At 47.0% G+C, this 21,136-nt stretch overlaps 1 protein-coding gene across 1 annotated transcript in view; it reads left to right on the top strand.

Moving 5' to 3' along the window:
- The first annotated feature begins 1,042 nt into the window (after positions 1–1,042).
- FECH (ferrochelatase) overlaps positions 1,043–21,136 on the top strand; it is a 36,404-nt gene continuing 16,310 nt past the window's right edge. The window contains exons 1-4 of the mRNA XM_015103787.3: positions 1,043–1,169; positions 7,110–7,236; positions 13,317–13,436; positions 15,082–15,230. Of these exons, the coding sequence (XP_014959273.2) occupies positions 1,124–1,169; positions 7,110–7,236; positions 13,317–13,436; positions 15,082–15,230 (442 nt within the window). The 5' untranslated portion in view covers positions 1,043–1,123. The remainder of the gene's footprint in view (positions 1,170–7,109; positions 7,237–13,316; positions 13,437–15,081; positions 15,231–21,136) is intronic.

Genomic DNA, 21,136 nt, shown 5'->3' with positions numbered 1-21,136 from the left:
ATGGTATGTGACACCTTTCTGTTCCAAAGGTTGATCTTGTACTTGGAGATGTACTGAAGGTAAGAACTGGAAGGGTGGGCAAAGGTGTGAGAATGAGGAAGGGCTAGAAATGAGCGGGGCACCTGTTTCGTGGGCAGGTTTGGGGCCTGGCAGTCACCTTACAAAGGTGAGCTGACATGATACTGACGAACCTCCCCGTCCCAGCCCTCCAAAAAAAATGCAGTTGCCGGACTGGACTTCACTTTTCCTAATGCTCTTACATTAGCAGCGTAAGGTTTAACGCTTTCTGGTTCCCAGCTGTCAAACTCTGCTGCAAAGAGATACTGCAGAGGAACTTAATAATTACGTCATAAGTGTCTGACATAAAATAATATCTTTTCTCAAAGCAAAATAAAACAGGGTCTGCACAGTTGTGCTGCAACTAGGCAATAAAACTGGAGCATTGAGGCAAAAGCATTGTCCTATGTAACTAATGGAAATGTCAAGAAAGTTCTTTCCTGCAGTTCCTGCCTTGGTTAGGTAGGTGCTTACAACCAGGGCCATTCTTTCAGGGTGACTGGAACAGCATTTTGGTGGTTGGGGTGGAAGATGCCAATAGCATAGTCCTGGGCCCTTTCACACCACCCCCCCCCCCCCAAAAAAAAAAAAAAACCAAAAACCCGTTCGCAATGCAGGGGAGGTAAGAGAAACGGGTTCGATCCCTGGGTCAGGAAGATCCCCTGGAGGAGGACATAGCAACCCACTCCAGTATTCTTGCCTGGAGAATCCTATGGACAGAGGAGCCTGGTAGGCTACGGTCCATGGGGTCAGAAAAGGTCGGACACCACTAAAGCTCAGAACGCACCATTTAGAATTCAGCAGGCAGGGGCCTTTGCTTTGGAAACCGCCGGACAGAGGGGCGTATCTCCGCCTGAGCCCGCCCTCCGGTCACGCCCACCCTCCAGCCAATGAGAGGACGCGCAGCCGGGAGCGGGGCGTCGCCGCACGGTGGGATGGCGTGGCTGGTTGGTGCTGGGCTCCGCTGCTAGGCGGTTGGCGGGGCGGGTTCTTGGTTGTGCTGCCGCCGGAGGAACCCAGGTCCCCGGCCGAGCCCGCCCCGGGAGCGCTTTCAGTCGGCACAAACATGGCTGCGGCCCTGCGATCTGCGGGCGTCCTGCTCCGCGATCGGCGTAAGTGGGGCCGTGGCAGCCGCCGCCGCCGCCGAGGCGGGGACAGCGGGCAGCGGACGCCGAGGCCCCGGAGCCTGGGGAGCGTCCTGGACCGGCGGCGGGGGGCGCAGAGGGGCGGAGAAGGGATTCGGAAAGGGGGCCTCCCCTGGGAGGAGCGAGAGGGGGGCTAACGTGGGTCACCCGGGGATCCTGAGCGGCCGCGGGGAGGGGTTCCGGAGCCCCGTGGGTCAGGTGGGTGGCCGTGAGCAGAGGCTGAAATTTCTCAGCCTTGGATCTCATCTGTAAAATACGACTAATGAGAGCCGCAGGATGGTTGTGATCACGGGAGGCAGAGTGCGTTAAGGGCCCGCCGCAGAGACAGTAACATTGGCATCGTTGTCAGGAGCATCAGCAGAGGTCTCCTCCCTGGGCTTCCCTCCCTGGTGGCGGAGATTACACTTTACCCACTGCTGCCCTGCCCTGGCCGCTGGCATCACCCCGGTGCTCACTCGTCCTTAGCAGCAGGACCCACTCCAGGGCTAGAAAATACTAGCCCAGGATTAGATATTTGGAGAATAGTTTTCTAGCCCAAATTAGATATTTGAAGAATAAATAATCCAGGGCAGCCTGGGCTAGTATTTCCTAGAGATATTTGGAAAATAAATAAGACCCACTGAGAACACCACAGGTTTCTGATACAGAGGTGAACGTAGGATGAGCGGATTGGACCCTGGTTCAGACACACCTAGGTGGGACACTAGCGAGCTCTGCAGCGTCCCTGCGATTTCTACCCACCCCCGCACCCCACCTCCCGCGTCCTGCCTTCCTCCATTCCGGAGTGAGGCATTCACCCCCGCGTAAAATTTGCCAGACACAGAGAAGGTAATACCTCATAGGCTTACCATGAAGATTAGCTGGTTACAGGTAAAGGCTGTAGCCCAGGGCCTGGCACACAGTAGATACATAGATACCCTCAAAATGTTACTGTTACATAAAAGGCTGCCCTCTGCTAAGATGCTTGCTTAGTGCATTTGAATGGTAATTGGACCCAGACCTGATTTATTAATTTTTTTTAAAAGAAGTTCCCTAATTTGTCAATCTGGCACCTACTGAGAAAGAGTGGAGAGAGTCCATTCTGAGCTCCAAATGTTATTACAGGCGCCTTTGTTAGGACCCAGTGGCCAATGACAGTCAGGTCAGTAAGGGCAGTGGGAGATGAAAGACATTATCTTTTAAGAAAAGGGAGCCCAGTGCCAGTAACAGGGCTGAAAGAAGTGTCAAACTAGTCTTTTCTTTAACTGACCTTTTCCAGTGGCAAAGAAAGTCTGACTGGCTCTAGAGTTGAGGTCATAGAACAATTTGAGGATCTTTAAATGCTTTGCTGTCCAGGTGATAAGTAGCTAACTGGAAGGATTCAGAAGCCACAGCAGAAATAGATTTGAAGTTTAGTTGAATTACAGACTGATTTTCCCTGGTGGCTCAGATGGTAAGGAATCTGCTGCAATACAGGATACCTGGGTTCAATCCCTAGGTCGGGAAGATGCCCTGGAGAAGGGAATGCCAAGCCACTCCAGTATTCTTGCCTGGAGAGTCCCATGGACAGAGGAGCCTGGTGGGCTATATAGTCCATGGGGTCTCAAAAGAGTCTACTGAGTAACATTTTCACTTTCACTTTCATACTACTGTATCTTGTTTTATATGAAAGGATTAACATATGGGATAGGAAAAATTGAATAGTATTTCTCAAAATGAATTCTCAAAGTAGCAAAGCAAAATGTTATATTCTGTTTTTAGCATATTACAGAATTAATTAGAAGCTCCCTGGTATATATGTATATTTTAGAAAGTTGATAGAATAATTATTGTTTCTCTGTGCCTTTTCCTTTCCAGATTTTCTATGTTAGGCATATATGTCTTTTGTAATTAGAAAAAAAACAAATCTAAATAATAAAAAAATATACATATCAATGTTTAAAGTAATACATTAGAACCTTTTGGCTCCATATCAGATAGATAACAATTCTTTTCTTAAAGCCTCCTCTCCCCAAGTGCTTATTAATAGTTATAGCATAGAACCTTATTTCTGTTAATTTTTAAAATGGTACACGTATTTATAAGGACCTTTTAAAATAATCCTCATCTCCTCTGTGGTAGAAAAGAGCAGTGTTAGGTCCTTGTGTACCTTGCTTTCTACCCTCCTGTATACCAGCCCCAGGCAGCCAAAATATTAAATAATTTGGTTTGGGGGGACCAGTTAATACTCATGAACATCTTAAGTCACAGGTATACTTTTGAACGATTCATGTATTTGGTGTGTCCAGGAATTGATGAAGTTTTGTTTTCTTACACCATCTTCTTACACCATCTTCTCTTCTACGTGCCCCTTGGTTTTATAGCTTTTATTGTCTGTAGGCCTTCCAAAGGTAGACCAGTTGTCCATGCCAAGAGTAGGGTTAGACTTACCTGGTCTTAGTTTATGGGTGGGCCAATCTTTACTATTGAGTGTTCTTTCTTGCTTAATTACCAGCATTGTGCCAGGCACTGTTCTTGGGGCTGGATATAGATTTCTAAAAGCTTTCCTAATTGTTACAAGAGCGCTGAAAGTTTGGCCTCATCACTGTTTTAGAGATGAGGAAAAGTGAGGCTTGGAGTAGCTCAGCGAGTTGCCCAAGTACTGCCACATAACTTCGTTTGATCCTGTCTGGAATTTTCAGTTGGATCTCTCTAGCTCAGAACACTCTCTACACTGGATGATGCTGCCTGTGCCTCTGAGTTTCTCTCAAGCAGTTAGCTGAGTATTTTCAGAAGTCCCATTGTGTTCTTTGAATAATTAGACTCCTTTAGATGGATTAATACTAATCATTAGGCAGGAGACACACTTGGAGAAGGCGATGGCACCCTACTCCTGTACTCTTGCCTGGAAAGTCCCAGGGACGGCGGAGCTTGGTGGGCTGCCGTCTGTGGGGTCGCACAGAGTCGGACACGACTGAAGCAACCTAGCAGCAGCAGCAGCAGCAGCAGCAGGAGACCCACTGCTTCTCTAGAGTCTTCAGATCACTGGGGAGAGGAGTGTTGTATTTATTTGTTTTTAAATTATTGATGGTTGATACTTGGCTCTGCTGTATGCTCACTGCTGTGTGTAGGCTTTCTCTAGTTGTGAGTGGGGGCTACTCTCTAGCCGTGGTGCACAGGCTTAGTTGCCCAGAGGCGTGTGGGATCTTCCGGAACCAGGGATGGAACCTGTGTCCCCTGGGTTGCCAGGGGAATTCTTTACCACTGGACCACTAGGAAGGAGTGTTTTAGAGAAGTCCTTGAGAAGTGGGTGTGTGTTAACCCTATATCCTGAGCAGAAAGGATCCGGTTTTTTTTGTTTTTTTGTTTTGTTTTTTTTTTTCTTTTTAGCAGCATCACCCTTCTTTGAGAATGTGTTTCACCTCAGAGAAGAGAATTTTGTAAGTTAAGGGCATGGCAATAGGATAGCAGCTCAAAAAGCTCCCAGCTCCCTAATTGTTCTAAGAAATACTAATGTACTGGTTGGAGACTCTCATCCCTTTTTGCCCACCCCTACCCCATCCCCTTTTAAAGTTTGCAGGAAGAAATCTTATTATAGTACCAAAAGTCAAATTGTGTAATGCCAAATTTCCATTCTGATACCCCATAGAATCTGATATAACCCCATTCGTATAAGGAACTGGGGACATGGTGGCTTAATTGAGAGCATGCTTAGGTCTCATCATGCAGATCAGAATTGGGCTTGTCTAAAACAAGGAGATGGGAGTTGGTTTGAGACTTCATTTGAGTGGGGTTGCACTTCTGCATTTCCGTCTTTGCATTTCTGCTTTGAGTTAAGGATTGTTTGGCTCAAGCTCATGTTATTAGCTCTGCTGAGCGTGTGCACAATCTGGATAGCTGGAAATCTAACTGGCCGGGAAATACCATTCTCCTATGTTTTATAGACATGGCAGGTGATTAAAATTTAAAAAAAAAAAAAAGGAGCAGGTGTAGCCCCGATGTTCTAGACACAAGAGAAAATGATACGGGCATATGTATGTATGCATGCTCAGTCGTGTCTGACTCTTTTGACCCCCTGGACTGTAGCCTACTAGGCTCCTCTGCCCGTGGGGTTTTTCAGGCAAGAATCCTGGAGTGGGGTGACATTCCCTTCTCCCGGGGATCTTCCCAACCCAGGGATCGAACCCAGGTGTCTTTGAGGCTCCTGCATTGGCAGGCAGATTCTTTGCCGCTAGCGCCACCTGCAGGCGTTGTGCAAAATACTCCACTGGTCTTACCTGCCGTAATGTTTACCAGGAGGCTTTGGATAGCAGGGTGTCATCATTTTTCCGTGGGAAAGTAAGGGTCAGAAAGGTTACAAGCCAGTCCCAGTTCTGTTACTAGTCAGTGGCAGAACTGTCGAGAGTTCCACCTGGTGGTCCACAGCCCGAGACCCTCACCAGAACGCCTTTGACTCGTAAGTGGAAGGAGGGTAGAAGATTGCTCTCACGTTGGTTTGAGACCTGCTGGTTTGAGAACGGGGTGGGGAAGTCATGTGTATGCTGTGGGGCACAGGAGTAACCACTGTCCCGCACTGCCAGCGTCAGTACCTACTGTGTGGCTTCCGTTTCACTTCACTCCGTGTTGTTTAAGGATGAATGCTCTCCATGCTGTAATGGGGTACGGCCCGTGCCCTCCTCCACTCCTCCACTCTCCAGGCCCACGACTAAGTCTTAAGGTGCCTGGGACAAGACCCGTCTATAGCCAGCTAGCAGACTGTTTTATGTTCTGTTCTGCTATGCTGACAATAGACCTTGCTAATGGTTGGAAGGGTGAACTCTTGAACTCTTCACAGTTGCCGTGTAAATGCCAGGGCCTTGAGCAAGTTGCCTCTGGTGGGCAGACCTGCCTGCTTCTCTCTTCATGCCCGGCCTGCCGGCGTGATGAAGAGTCTTGTGCCTACTCCAGTGTTCAAGTTCCACTCTTGACCCCATGAGCAGCCACCCACTGGCCACCCTTCAGGTCAAGAATGACTGATACTGATGGTACAGCCCACCCTCAGGAGGATGGATGCCTCAAAGAGGCCCGCAGACCCTGGAAGTGAGGCTTTGGAGTCAGGGAATTTGGGGTCCTGGGCACTGGGAGCCTGGTCAGAAATGGTGAGGGGGGCTCTGGAAGTCCACGAGTCCTTGGCGGTACAGATGGCATACCCCGTGGAGTGGAGTGGAGAAGGAGGAGGGCCAGCACTGGCCCTTGGAAACAGGGATTCTCCCAGCTTGTCGGAGTCCAGGCTCGATCCTGGGGTTCTCAGGTCCAGTGTCGCATTGGAGAAGGCTCGTGGGTAGATATGAGATCTATGCCAGTGTGGAAAACTGGCCCAGCTTCCCAGGTGGTGCTAATTGCAAAGAACCCGCCTGCTAGTGCAGGAGATATAAGAGACGCGAGTTCGACTCCTGGGTCGGGAAGATCCCCCAGAGGAGGGCACAGCAACCCACTCTAGTGTTCTTGCCTGGAGATTCCCATGGACAGAGGAGCCTGGCAGGCTACAGTCCATGGGGTCGCAAAGAACTGGACGCGACTGAAGCGGCTTAGCACGCATGCACGCCACTCCTTCAATCAGTGGTCTGAACCTTTTCCACCGGCTCCTCACCTTCATGAGTAGCATGCTTCCATCATAACATGCAGTGATTGTCTTGAAGGGTCATATGAAAACCGGCAGCCAAAGCAGGGAGAGGAGGCTTCCAAGAAAGTTCCGTGCAGGCGGCTGCGAGACGCCATCCCAGGGGACACCACCCTATCCCCTCAGACGAGGCTTGAGGGCCTGCACCCACCTGCAGAGAAACGCTGGGGAAATCGCCTCTGCTGTAGCATCCCTTTAAATTTTAAATCCAGGAATTATGCTCTGAGGGCCTCTTCAAAAGAAATTACTTTCCAGCTAGATTTCATGCTGCCCCTTTAATTTTGTCACAGTGCTGTGTGGTGGCTCAAAGGCCTGTCAGCCGTGGAGGTGCCAGTCGGGTGTGGCCACAGCAGCAGCCGCCACGGAAACCGCCCAGCGTGCCAGAAGCCCCAAGCCTCAGGCTCAGCCGGGGAACAGGTATGAGTCCGACTTTACATACTAATAAGGATTTCCTTGTTTTCTGACGTAAACACCAGTGGATACCAGCTACCTAGGAGGAGAGGTGGTGGGACAACCCAGTATGTAAGAAGCAGTATGTTATTTTCTTGGCCTCCTTTCAAAAGCTGTTAAACTGTAGATTTCACCTCCAATTAAGGCTTTACACATTGTTTTGAATTTTGATAGATTTTTCCTTTTTTTTTTAATTAAAATTTTTTTGCCCAGCTTCATTGAGATCTGCTTGACAAATAAAAATCCCACAGGGCTTTTGTTAAACGACACAGAGTTGTGTGCAGTCGGCAAATCAGGTGGGAACTTAGTTCTGGAACATGTCATGTAACAGAAATTATGTATATACTGGAAATGTGTTTATGAACCTAACATAATTATACTTATGAAATACATGTCCTGTGCAGGAAAAAGAATAATCTACCATGAATTTCTGCAGTAAACTGTTAAACCCATTGAACAAAATTATAAACAACATAATAGGACTTACCGTTTATCAAAGAACAAAGCACGTCCCTCCCTCACCTCTGCTGTCTGCAGGTTGGACGTCAGCGGGCCTGGCGTTGCTGCTGAGTGTCCTTTTCAATATCCGAAGCCTCAGCTGTTTTCAAGTCTCCCTCCGGCACAGGCATTAGAAGACTGTGACGGGCACTTTTAGACGAGTACACAGATGCGAGGGGTGCACTTGAACACTGGGCGAGAGAGAAAGAAAGTAGCTGTGAGCCATTAACTCCCTGACCTTTCTGCTAGACCAGTTGTTCTGCCAGAGGTCTACAGCTTTGAAAATAAAATGGTCTTATTTTGTGTTTGTTACTTTTTGTCACGTGTGACCCTGGGCATGATGATTGAGCATCTGAAGGGAACTGAGGTTTGTTGGGGATTGGGCACCAGGGTGGGGCCCCAAGTCAACTCTTTTTGACTCTTGGGCTCCTAAAAGAGCACTCTTGGGGAGGAAGACCAGAAGCACAGACGCTGTCTGTGTCCTGGGGGCAGGCCCAGCAGGAAGCCATTCCTCTGCCCACCCTGCCCCTCTCTGCTCACCCCAGCCATAGTACAGAATGCTCTAAATATTTAGGGTTTGGTGTAACCTGAAGAACTGATTGGATGTGGAACCCTGGGAGAAAAATTATTTTTTTACTATGTTATCCTAGTGGCCAAAGTCAACAACATAAATAGCCTTAAGATTAAATGATTAAAATTGAATTAAAAAAATCTAAAAAAACTCCCAACTCTAGTAACTTTATATCATATTTATAGAAAAGAAATCAGTTCATTTTAGAAAGTACAGACAAGAGAAAAAAAAAATCTGATAATCTCACCATCCAATATTTTGTCTCTATACTTGTATCTACTAATAGTTACTCATATACCTATTAATATTTACTCAGTATATATCAAAATGTGATAATGCTGCATAAATTATTTTTATAGCTTCCTGTTTTTGTTTAGTAATATGACTGTTACGTAACTATAAAAAGTTTATGTTATTTTAATAGCCTAAGAGTATTTCCTGGTGGCTCCGCTGGTAAAGAAACTGGCTGCAATGCAGGACACCTTGGTTTGATTCGTGGGTTTGGACAATCCTCTGGAGAAGGGAACGGCTACCCACTCCAGCATTCTTGGGCTTCCCTGGTGGCTCAGCTGGTAAAGAATCCGCCTGCAATGTGGGAGACCTGGGTTCAATCCCTGAGTCGGGAAGATCCCCTGGAAAAGGGAATGGCTACCCACTCCAGTATTCTGGCCTGGAGAATTCCATGGACAGTGGAGCCTGGCAGGCTACAATCCATGGGGTTGCCAAGAGTCGGACATGACCGAGTGACTTTCACTCACTCAATAGTATTCTCTTAAATGATGATTTGTTTATCCATGTTATAGAGCACAGTGGTTATCTCTGGCCTTTGAATACAGGAGATGATGGAACTCCCCTGGTGCTCCAGTAGTTAAGAATCCACCTGATAACGCAGGGGACACGGGTTCAGTCCCTGGTCCGGGAAGATTTCACATGCTGAGGAGCAACTAAGCCCATGTGCCACAGCCGCAGAGCCCGTGCACAGCAGCTAATGAGGCCCGTGTGCCTTGAGCCCGTCCTCTGCAACAAGAGAGGTCACCGTGGTGAGAAACCTGTGCAGCCCAACTGGAGAGCAGCCGCCACCCTCAGCAACTAGAGAAAGACTGTGCTCAGCAACAAAGACCTAGTACAGCCAAAAATAAATTAGTTTTTTAAAGTCACCGTTTAAAAAAAGAGAAATAATGAAGTGAGTGCTGCCATGAAATTAAGAGACACTTGCTCCTTAGAAGGAAAACTGTGACCAACCTAGATGGCATATTAAGAAGCAGAGACATCACTTTGCTGACAAAGGTCCATATAGTCAAAGCTATGGGTTTTCAAGTAGTCCTGTACCGATATGAGAGTTGGACCATAAAGAAGGCTGAGTACTGAAGAATTGATGCTTTCTAATTGTGTTGGAGAAGACTCTTGAGAGTCCCTTGGACTTCAAGGAGATCAAACCAGTCAATCCTAAAGGAAATCAACCCTGAATATTCATTGGAAGAATTGATGCTGAAGCTGAAGCTCCAATACTTTGGCCACTTGATGTAAACAGACGACTCACTGGAAAAGACCCTGATGCTGGGAAAGATTGAAAGCAGGAGGAAGGGGTGGCAAAGGATGAGATGGTTGGGTGGCATCACTGATTCAATGGACATGAATTTGAGCAAACGCCAGGAGCTAGTGAAGGACAAGGAAGCCTGGAATGCTGTAGTCCGTGGTGTCTCAAAGAGTCAGACATGACTTAGCAACTGAACAACGACAATGAAGTGGTGTCTTTGTGAGTCATTCTGATGCCAGATACGATGAAGGCCTTGTGTTGCTTACTGCCCAGACTGCACTGGACGATACTACAGGACGAATTTGTCTGCAAAGCCCTGAGCGATTTTTCAGGCTTCATGGGCCACTTGGTCTTGTTTACTGCTATTCACCTTTCCCATTGCAATGCGAGAGCAGCCACTTGTGATATGTAAACAAATGAATGGAACTCTATTCCAATAAAACTTTATTTACAAAAGCAGTCAGGGAGCATAGGGTCAAATTTGGCCGATGGACTGGAGTTTGCCAAACCCTGTTCTAGAGGCCACATAGATCCTCTGGCCCCATTAAATCTAGGGGATTTAATGAAGAGCTGGGATTTGGTGTTTTTTTTTTTTATCTTGATGCCGATTATATACAACAGAGTATAATTATTTTGTTCCTTTATTAATTGATGAGCTTCAGTTTTGGTTTTATCCAATTAACAGTTCAAAGGAAAAACCTTCTATTTTGAAAAGTCAAGAATATAAATGGCAGAATGTAGTAAACTTTTCAAATGAGGAAGCTTTGCATATGTTTGCCGGGATCACTCTTCCATTCAAACAAAGGGAACTTGGCCAATCAGACCTTGGTCTCAGATGTGCTGTGTCTGGAGGGGAGAGGAGATGTTGACCCTTGACTAAAGCTTTGCTCTTCACGTTCGGGAATAAAGGGTGTCAGACTAGGGCTTCCTAATGCTCCATTCATCATGCACAGCACAGTTTTGAATTAAGTGCAAGTGTATTTAGGTATTTTCACATCGTGTGTCTCTTTCATGTATAAGATCAACATGGTTTGCAAAAACATGGGTTTGCAGGACAGAGTAACATCCCATTTAAAACCACTCTTGTTCTGAGCTCAGGTGTTATAGATGAAAAACAGTTCTAAATCCCGTTTGCACATTGATACCCTCTGTGGCTTAGGTAAGTCTCTTAACCAGTAATCTGTTAACTGGCAGCAATCCATGGAAAAACGCGCTTAATTTATTGTGAGTCACAGCTTTTTGAGGGTGAAAGATGGAATCCCAGGAGAACACCAGTGGCCTAAGTGGAAAGATTAAGGGAATATTACAGTTTCACAATATAATGAATCTGGAATTTTCAGATATCAAGAAAAGAAAACTAAACACAGGTTTGTTAATTCATTGATAATGACTTCTGGTCAGAGGGTGTGGAAAAGTTATGGAACAGTAACTTCAAAGTAGTTGTTTGGTTTGGTAAAAGGAGATTAAACCCATTTCTCTAACATAGTGGTTCTGAACAGAGGGTGGGGAGTGAATATTTTTGTCCCCTGGGACATATTTGGCAATAGCTGGAGATGTTTTTGGTTGTCACAGCTGGGGTGCGGCGTGTGCTGTTACCATCTAGTAACTGGAGGCCAAGGTAGCCACTCGGCCTCCTACAACGCACAAGTCAGCCCCATAACAAAGGATTACCCACCTACCAGCGTTAGCAGGGCCAAGGTCAAGAAACCCTGGCCTAAGAAAATGGTGGGAAAAGTGACCTTGGTTAGTCTATACAGTGGGGTCTAAATGAGAAAATCCTTGACTTTGTTGTAATGCAGCTCTTCCCTTTCCCCAGGAATTGGTTCTTATTTTGAAAATTTAGGCCAAGAATTCAGATATCTACTTCATCCATCTAAAGTGTGTTCAATCAAGAAAACAGTTTCCACTTGTATAAATTTGACCCACTCTATTGCCTAAAATGATTGCCAACCATGACTGACACTTTTTTAAAAATTGCAATTAAACTGTCATCATATCATTAGCTTTAGAACCCTTTACGAGCAATCTTCCAAACGAGAGCCATCTCAACAGGATTGCTCCAGTCACTGCTATAACTGGAGGTGGTTTTGGCCTAGGAGACAGAGAAAGTAGACCCCTCAGCATTTGTAATAATGGCGTTTTAAATAAATGTGAGGCTGCTTATTTCTCATTTTATCAAGAGTGAGTGGAGAGGATATCCATATGATGGAATATTATTCAGCCACAAAAAGGAAAGAAGTACTGATTCGTGCTATAACATGAATGAACCTTGCACATTTTATGCTGGGTGAAAAAGCAGACACAGAAAACCACATATGATATTATTTAGGCCAATAGGCCAGAAATGATTCTGTTCTATGAATAGGCAAATCTGTAAGAAGATTAGAGGTTGCCAGGGGTAAGGGCCGGGGGGATGGGGAATATTGGTGACGGGTATGAGAGTTTTTTGAGGGCGACGAAAATGTTTAGGAATTAGAACGCTGTAACGGTTGCCTAGCGTTGTGCGTATATTGCATTTTTGCACAGTTCTTTTTTAAAAAAGGTCCCAGAAGCTGCTTGACTTTCTTTTTTGTTTCTCTTTGCTCATTCAGTAATGGTTGATTCTTTAGTTCAGAACCAACTTGAGTAACTTAGACTGGTGTTTCGTAGGAGTTGCTCAGGTAGTTGGGTTTTAGGTGAAGGGTGGAAAGGTAAGGGGAAAGTGAGAAATGTAATTCATCACAGCAGGAGACCCTGAAAAGGCGTTCAGGCAGGCTCTGGAGGAGGAAGTGGAGTAGCAGGGAATAACTTAAGTCAGTAATAATATAATAATTAACCAAAGAGAAGGGAATAAATAAGGACGTATTTATTTAGAGAGAGAGCTGGGCTAGTAGTTCACTGTGGAGGTTTAAAGTTATAGGGCTGCCCACAGCTCCACTGTGTAGAATGGAACCTACCAAACGTGCCGGATCGTGCTAAATGACAAGCATGTTATCCACTTAATCCTCCAAGTAACCTCCTGAGGTAATTGGTGAACCCTCTGTTTTACAGACAAGGAGACTTAAGCCTGGAGAGATCAGGTAACCTGTGTAGTCATGAGGCAATCTTGTGAACAGGAGTTTCCGCCTCAGGACAATTTTACGTTTATACTTTGACACTCTGTCCCCAAAGAACAGGGTCTTTGTTCAGAGCTGGCAATATAATAGAGAAACACTGGGCGCCCAGGGCCGTCCAGCGGCTGGGGTGGAGCTAGGAGGTGGGGGTCAGCATCTGAGCCGGGTCTGGGACTGAGCGGACCTGGCCTCTTGCGTTCACTGCGACGGCCGTGTCGAGACCTGCCAGCCGCCGTTTCCGTCTTTGCATTGGACAGACGAGGTGAGACTCTGCCGGCTGAACCAAGAGTCTACCTTAGAGCAAAACGAGGAGTACTTCAAACCCACTGTTACCTTTTGTTTTACGCAGGAAGCCGAAGACTGGAATACTGATGCTGAACATGGGAGGCCCCGAAACCGTCGAAGAAGTTCAGGACTTCCTTCAGAGGCTCTTCTTGGATCAAGACCTCATGACACTGCCTGTCCAAAAGTAAGATACGTGTGGGCGCCTGTCCTCCATCCATTCCCTGTGTGGTACATTCATTCTGCCCTCCCTGGATCTCATTTCTGTAGCTTCCAAAAGAAAAAAAATGGTTTTAGTGCATATTGGTTAGGACTGGAGCAGCATTCTTATTTTTCTGTTGGCTATGAAAAAGCTATGATATCAGAAGAACTGCAGGGGAGAGAGAAAGCCAGTCAGTAAGGAGTCCCCCTGAGCCCTTTCCTCCCCAGAGCTCTGGGAATCGCGGTGGGCTGGGCACACTGCGGAAGGACCTTTAAAGATCTTTGGAGATATATTTGTGCCTGGTGCTTGACGACTGGCTGACACTCAGAGAAGCAATGAGTACGATTCGTTTGCGATGTGAAGGTGGATTCGTGGTGTCCTTCTTCCCTCCCTTTCATTCTTTCTTCCCGTCTTCCTTCTCTCCTTTGTCTTTATCTTTTAAGAATAATTTTATTTCTGGCTGTGCTGGGTCTCTGTTGCTGCACAGGCCTTTCTGTAGTTGCAGCGAGGGCTTCCAGTTGTGGCAGGCAAGCTCCTCATTGCGGTGGCTTTTCTTGTTGCAGAACACGGGCTCCAGGGTCCTTGGGCTTCAGGAGTTGCGGAATGTGGGCTCAGGAGTTGCGGCTCCCGGGCTCTAGGGCACAGGCTCAATAGTTGTGGCGCACAGGCTTAGTTGCTCTGTGGCAAGTGGGATCTTCCTGGCCTGGGGATTAAACCCATGTCTCTTGCACTGGCAGTGGGATTTACCACTAAACCACCAGGGCAGCCCTTTCCTTTTTCTTTAAAATAGAGTTTTTAAATAAAAAAAAATTATGCATGCCTATGATAAAAATGCAAACAGTTAAAAAGTATTTACAGTAAAAGGTGGGTATCTCTTTCCCCTTGGACTCTAGCCTTCCACTAACCCACCCCAGAGATAAATGCTATTAGGTCCAGAAGTAGTCCATGGACATCCAAGTAGATACACACACCTACACAATCCCCCCCTTTTACACAAATGTGAATGGGTTCACGTATGTTATTCGCCACTTTGCTACTTTTTTTTTGAAACTTAATAACGTTTCTTGGGGATTATTCCATAACAGATGGTATAGATCTGGCTCATTCTGTTTCGTGACTGCGTAGAACTGCATGGTATGGTCATACCTTCATTTATTTAACCAGTGCCTCACCGATGGACACTTGGGTTGTGTTCAGTGTTCAATGAACATGCTTGCCCGTACATCTTTGCTCAGGTGGGCAAGTATATTAATATGCATTTTCTTGAATTAAGAGGGCTGTGCACTGCCAAATGTCTTGTTTGTCCCAGTTCTTGTAGGTGCAGGATCAAGAGGGGTTAAGTTAGTGGCTGGCACACAGCCACAGGCTCTGCACGGGTGGTGGGGCTCCTGCTGCTGGAGCCGCTTGTGGGGCAGAGGAAGGTGCTCCTCGGGGACTGTCAGGTTCTCTCCCTAATCTGGGTCGAAAGAGCTGGCTGGTGTCAGTGACCTTGAGCTTCTGCTTCTAAAGGCTTGATTTTATTAGGCTCTTCTTAAATTTTGCTTTTTTTTGTTTTGTTTTAAATCAAATAGAAAATGTTTCTGAGGTTGCTTAAGCTGGAATAAAATGATTTTTATGTTCAATGATTTAGTAAGCTGGGACCATTCATCGCCAAACGCCGAACCCCCAAAATTCAGGAGCAGTACCGCAGGATCGGAGGCGGATCGCCCATCAAGATGTGGACCTCCAAGCAGGGGGAAGGCATGGTGAAGCTACTGGATGAGCTGTCCCCACACACAGGTAGGGCATTTCTCAACTCATGTCCCACTAGTGTTGTTCTTTCAAGGGGTGGTTATGAAATTCACAACATTATTGGATGCCAAATGCAGTTCTGGGTACCAGCAGCTCTCGATTTGCGGGGGCCCGGCCACCAACCTCAGTTCTCTGGCGTTATCATTATCCTCTGTCTTCAGCTGTATAGCCTTTTCTACTACTTCCTTATGTTACAAATGGAAAACTAAGGTTTTGGAACATTAGCCTCAAAAGGAAGTTGGAGGTGTGTGCTGAGCTGGATTATAAGGAAGAGGCTACCAACTGTGAAAAAAAAAGCAGCACAGATCATTGTCCCGGGAAGAAAGAAATCTTTGGGAAATCAGTTGAGGCTGCTGCTTCCCAGATGGCGCTAGTGGTAAAGAACCTGCCTGCCAATGCAGGAGATGTAAGAGATGGGGGTTCGATCCCTGGGTTGGGAAGTTTCCCTGGAGGGGGGCATGGCAACCCACTCCAATCTTCTTGCCTGGAGAATCCCATGGACAGAGGAGCCTGGTGGCCTATAGTCCCAGAGGGTCACAAAGAGTCATACACAACTGAGTGACTTAGTGAATTAGTTCTGTGTGGATGGCTAATTAGATCAGCCTTTAGAGCAGAATCAGCAGCTGTCACTGCAGCCATGAGTCTCTATGCAACTTTCAGCAACCGCTTTCAGCTCTTGGCAACACCCTTGTTGTGAGTCATTTAAGGCCTCGTCGGGCATGGCACTGAAGAGGGTTGCATCCATCTGGTGGCTGTTCTCTGAGAACCTCTAACACAAATTATAATGTACACAATGAAATGTTAACTGCATGAAGGAACTCGAAGTGCCGTATTTAACTGCGTTCAAGACACCATTGATTGCAGGACGCACCACTGTTTTTGCATAATGTGCATGCGTGCTAAGTCGCTTCAGTCACATCCAACTCTTTTCGACGCTATGGACTATAGCCCGCCAGGCTCCTCTGTCCATGGGATTCACGAAGACTAGACCTCTGCCAGTTAATTTTAAGACAGCGTCTGCTGTAGACCAATGCAAGGTGTTAAAAAATGTGCATCTTAGGACACATGAAATGTGTTCATTGCTGGCAGTTTAGGATTCAGGGTCAGGACAGGAATGAGACATAGTGGGGACTGTCAAGGAGAGAGTCCTGCTAGGCAGAACCGAAAGCATCTCATCGAGTATTGACTCGAGTTGCTCTTGGAACCCGCGGGTTTGCATCACACGTGGGACAATGGGCTCTGGCCCTTGGCGGGGATTCTCACTTGGAAAATTGTTCAGTTGCGCCTTTGACTATCCGCTTTGCTCTCTCCCTTCGCTTGTGGCTGCAGGGCGCTGCTGACACGGTTCAGCCACAAGTGACACAGTGTGTCTTTTAAATTGTCCGGTGAGGGAAACATGACTGACCTCGCCTCACCCCTACCTGATAGAGAACACTCTCTCTAGTCATTAACAGTTTATCACAATAAAAGGCTCAGCGTGAACCAGATCTGCAAGTGCTGTGCTGCCCTCAGTGGACAAAGATGCTGGGAAGACACCATTTTTCCTGCACCCGTCACCATAAAGGCCCTAGTGGAGTTGCCGGCCTTGGAAAAGGAATACACACACATCTTTCCTTGTCCCCTCTCTCTGGTGAGGCTGCTGGCTTGTCCAGGCCAGGCAGGCCAGCCGTGGCCTCCACCTCCCCGGGAGGCCGGGAAAGAGCCCCATAGAATGACCTGAATTTACCCCAGGTTCCCATTCCCTGATCATCAGTGTCCCAGACCCTGTTGCAGGGAAAGATTGAAGGCAAAGAGAGAAGGTGGCAGAGGATGACATGGTTAGATAGCATCACCGACGCAATGGACATGATTTGAGCAAACTCTGGGAGATGGTGGAGGACAGAGGAGCCTGGCAAACTGCCGTCTATTGGTTCGCAAGGAGTCAGACACGGCTTAGCAACTGAACAGCAATAGTCCGCTCACTGTCAGACACCTGGTGTTGACCCTAGGGCATGCCACCAGCCTCTGCGGCCCATACATGGGACTCTCTGAGGCAGACGAGTTCAATTCTGCCTTTTTCCTGTGTGGTAGATGACCATTTCGTCATTCAAGCTGGCCTGCTCTGGGGGCGGTGGGGGTGTTGAAGGAGGCACACGACCACCCACACATGCATTCATCAGTGGCCCAGCCAGTGCCCTTCCCTAGTTGATGCTGCTACTCAAAGTTGAAACACATGGCTTCAGCTCACCAGAAGCTTCTAGTCTTGTGGGGCCTTGCTGCTACAGGCCAGTCTGCTCCAGGGGCCGAGAGGAAAATCTGTTGAAGGCTTACTGGAGCGATTCTCTACAAAACCAGTATGGTGGCTGATGAGGATGTTGCAAATAGCCTCAAGGTTTGGTAGCTTCTTTGGGGGAACTTTGCATGAAAGACTAATAAGGTGATTACCAGGCGTGGCTCTGTGGCTCCCTCACGGGCTCGCCCAGGTTACCTGGAAGTTTTTCATCCAGCTGGTCATGCTTCGCCGGGGGTTGGGGGGTGGTGCGGGGACCCAAGGCCCGCAGCGGGCCCCCAGCCGCCTCGGGGACTAGCACGGGTTCCCTCCTGGCTGCTTTTCCTTTCCGCTTCCTGCTTCCCTGTCTCGGCATCTCTTTCTCATTCCTCCTCCCTTCTTATAGTTTTTAGCCTGTAAAATTATAAAGTTTATTTCTGAACTGTGTCTATTTGTTTATGTATATTTGGAAAAGTTCTCTTTAGGCAAACAAGCAAACAAAAAATGTGATGATTACAACTAGATAAGGATATTTCATATTCCCATTTGGGGAGCAAACAGTTGTTGCCCGGTAGCCAGGATAGACAGTTTGAGACTTGCACAGGCTCTGCACAGAACTGAGTATTGACTAAATACAGTGCGCTCCACGAGGGATTATAACTTGGGATCAGTTTCACAGAGTTAGACTCACCATAGTCATTTAAGGAAGACAGAAGGAATACAGATGAGAGGTCTAGTCTTTACAGTTCATGAAAAGCCTAAATCTACGATACATTTTTAGGGCTTCCCTGGGTGTCTAGTGGTTAGAGATCCGCCTGCCAGTGCAGAGGACACGGGTTCTGTTCCTGATCCGGGAAGGTTCCACCTGCCTCGGAGCCCACAACTTCTGAAGCCTGTGCACCTAGAGCCTGGGCTCCGCAACAAGAGAAGCAGCCGCAGTGAGAAGCTCGCACAGGGCAGCTGGAGAGCAGCCTCCGCTCACTACAGGCAGAGGAAGCCCCTGTGCCGCAGCAAAGACCCAGCCTGGCCAAAACTGAGTGATCATACAGGACCCCTTTTTCTAAAAACGAATACAGTAAAATATATCTTACAAACGACATCTAGTTACATGCGCTGTGTCCGCTTTCAGTGAAGCTCTTAAGTGCTACTCAGTAAAAGACTTTTATTCTTTATTGGATGCAAAATGGGGTCATTTCAGGTGCAGCTGGCTTCCCCATTCCTGGTTGTGTGAGATCAGGCAGATGACTCAACTCACTGAACCCCATCTGGAAAATGGGGATGATAACCCACTCCCACTCCTAGGATCACTGTGAACATTAAAATCAGATAATCCTGAGAGGCGTTAGCATGGTTACAGGATAGAAATTCAGAAGATTTGAGCTTTTCTTATTCACCATGATCGGCTACACATTAAAAAGCATCATAATAACTTCATGCGCTTCTCTCAAAGAGTCATGTACGAATCAGGTGTTTGAACTATCGCCCATGATAGTTGAACTGTCGCCCATCGCTTAATGAATGGAGAGGAGGTTAATGAAGTTTCACTGTTTAAAAAAATGGTTTTTCTGTTTGTTCCTTTTTCTTTTTTTTGTACTTCTCTATAGTTCTCACCAAAGGGTGCTCACTGGGCGTCTCATCTGAGGCTGGACGAGGCGGTGTCCGCAAGTCGTGTGTTGCGGGCTCGCTCTGGCTGGATGTGGTGCCCCAGACAGGGGTCTGCTGGTTGACACCCTGGAGCCTCCTTCCTCTCTCCTCGGGAGCTGGGAGCCTCCGTGAAGGCTTGTTAGTTCCTCAGGAGAGGCCCAGCACCTTGTCGCTTTTGCTGAAACATGTTTTTGCAGGCCGTCTTGAACTGGACTGTTTAGAAAGCATTATCTGTTCTTTCCAGAGCATTTTTCTCTGTCTCGCCTCCAGATATGGTCACTGCCCCACCCTTATCTGTGAGGGAGGCCTCTAACAGCTGAGAAACTCCCAGGCCCCGGGCGTCTAGGCTGTGGCTTTTAACTCCCGGCAGTGGAAAAGAAAACGCCAGAAGCCGGTTGACCCACAGCGTTTGGGGGATCTTGGTCTGTCAGTCTGATCGTTGTATTGTCTCAGAATAGATCAGAAAGCAAATTCCACTTCAGCCCAGCTCAGAGCACCAAGAGCTCCTGAAAAACGGGCCTGATGACACTGTGATCGTGGACAGCTTTAGCGCGAACCATGTAATCTTTGAACAATCCGTCCAGCAGTTTGCTTACCAGGTTCTGTCCTCTGGGGGGTTTTAACGGCAGGCCACCATGCTTTATGCAAGAGACCAGAAAATCAGAGGCCTCGAAGGGACAGGCAGTCGAGAAAGGTTTCATTTGTGCTCCCTCCTTCCTCTTTTTGTAGTCGCCACTGGAGATCATTGAATCAGAGCATCCTTGCCACGCACGGACGTGGCTCTCCCTCCTGTCGACATTCTGCCTCTGTTCTTGGCAGCACGGTCCACTGATTCAGTCCCCTGGACAAGTTACTGAGGGATGCTTTATATATCTATATTCACCACACACATATGCACATATACACAATACACACACATAATATATAATGCACATATGCACATATATAATACACATCTATGCATATACATAGGACCCTGGTGGCTCAGAGGTTAAAGCGTCTGCCTGCAATGGGGGAGACCCAGGTTCGATCCCTGGATCAGGAAGATCCCCTGGAGAAGGAAATGGCAACCCACTCCAGTATTCTTGCCCGGAGAATCCCATGGACAGAGGAGCCTGGTAGGCTACAGTCCATGGGGTCACAGAGAGTCGGCCACGACTGAGCGACTTCACTTTCACACATATACGTAATACACACATATACATATATAATACACATATAATACACATATATGCATATATAATATACATATATGCACACACATACATATATACATATATATATAATACACATTATAGTATGTACACAGAGAGACACACAATTGATGTATTAACTTTTTCTTCTCTTTAACTTAAATGTTTCTTGTGGCAATTTAGCATCATATTCTTAGCTGCAGCCCTGGCTGAGGCCTGGACAGTAAGATGACCTTGGTTTCACTAGACTTAATGTTCATGTCATGTATTTTCGATTTTATCCCTGAGTATAAACTGGGTATAATCCTGTGAAAAAACAAGTAGACAAGATGCGTGGGTGCTCAGTTCTGTCTGGCTCTTTGCAACCCCATGGACTGCAGCCCACCAGGCTCCTCTGTCCATGAGGTTTCCCAGGCAAGAGTACTGGAGGGAGTTGCGGTTTCCTTCTTCAGGGGATCTTCCCGATTCAGGGATAGAACTGGAGTCTTCTGCTTGGTGGGTGGATTCTTTACCACTGAGCCACCTGGGAAGCCCTGGGTAACTTTAGAAAGCTTCCAGTTTTATGATTTTATAAATGCCTAAAAAAATTGGTTGAGGAGCTTTTAAAATAATAAAGGAGGAGATAGAATTGGTGAAGTGATGGAAGAGGGAACACAAAGACAGCCCCTGACTTGGGACATTTAGGAGCTAGAAGAATGATTTTATTCTTAAGCTTTGTCCACTGCACTCAGCATGTGCGGTCTTAGTTCCCTGACCAGGGATCGAACCCACGCTCCCCACATTGGAAGCAGAGTCTTAATCACTGGATC

This window comes from Ovis aries, chromosome 23, assembly GCF_016772045.2.
Source record: "Ovis aries strain OAR_USU_Benz2616 breed Rambouillet chromosome 23, ARS-UI_Ramb_v3.0, whole genome shotgun sequence".
NCBI classification, from domain to species: Eukaryota; Metazoa; Chordata; class Mammalia; order Artiodactyla; family Bovidae; genus Ovis; species Ovis aries.
Note: the sequence above shows the minus strand (reverse complement) of the source record. Positions and strands in the feature narration are given on the sequence as shown.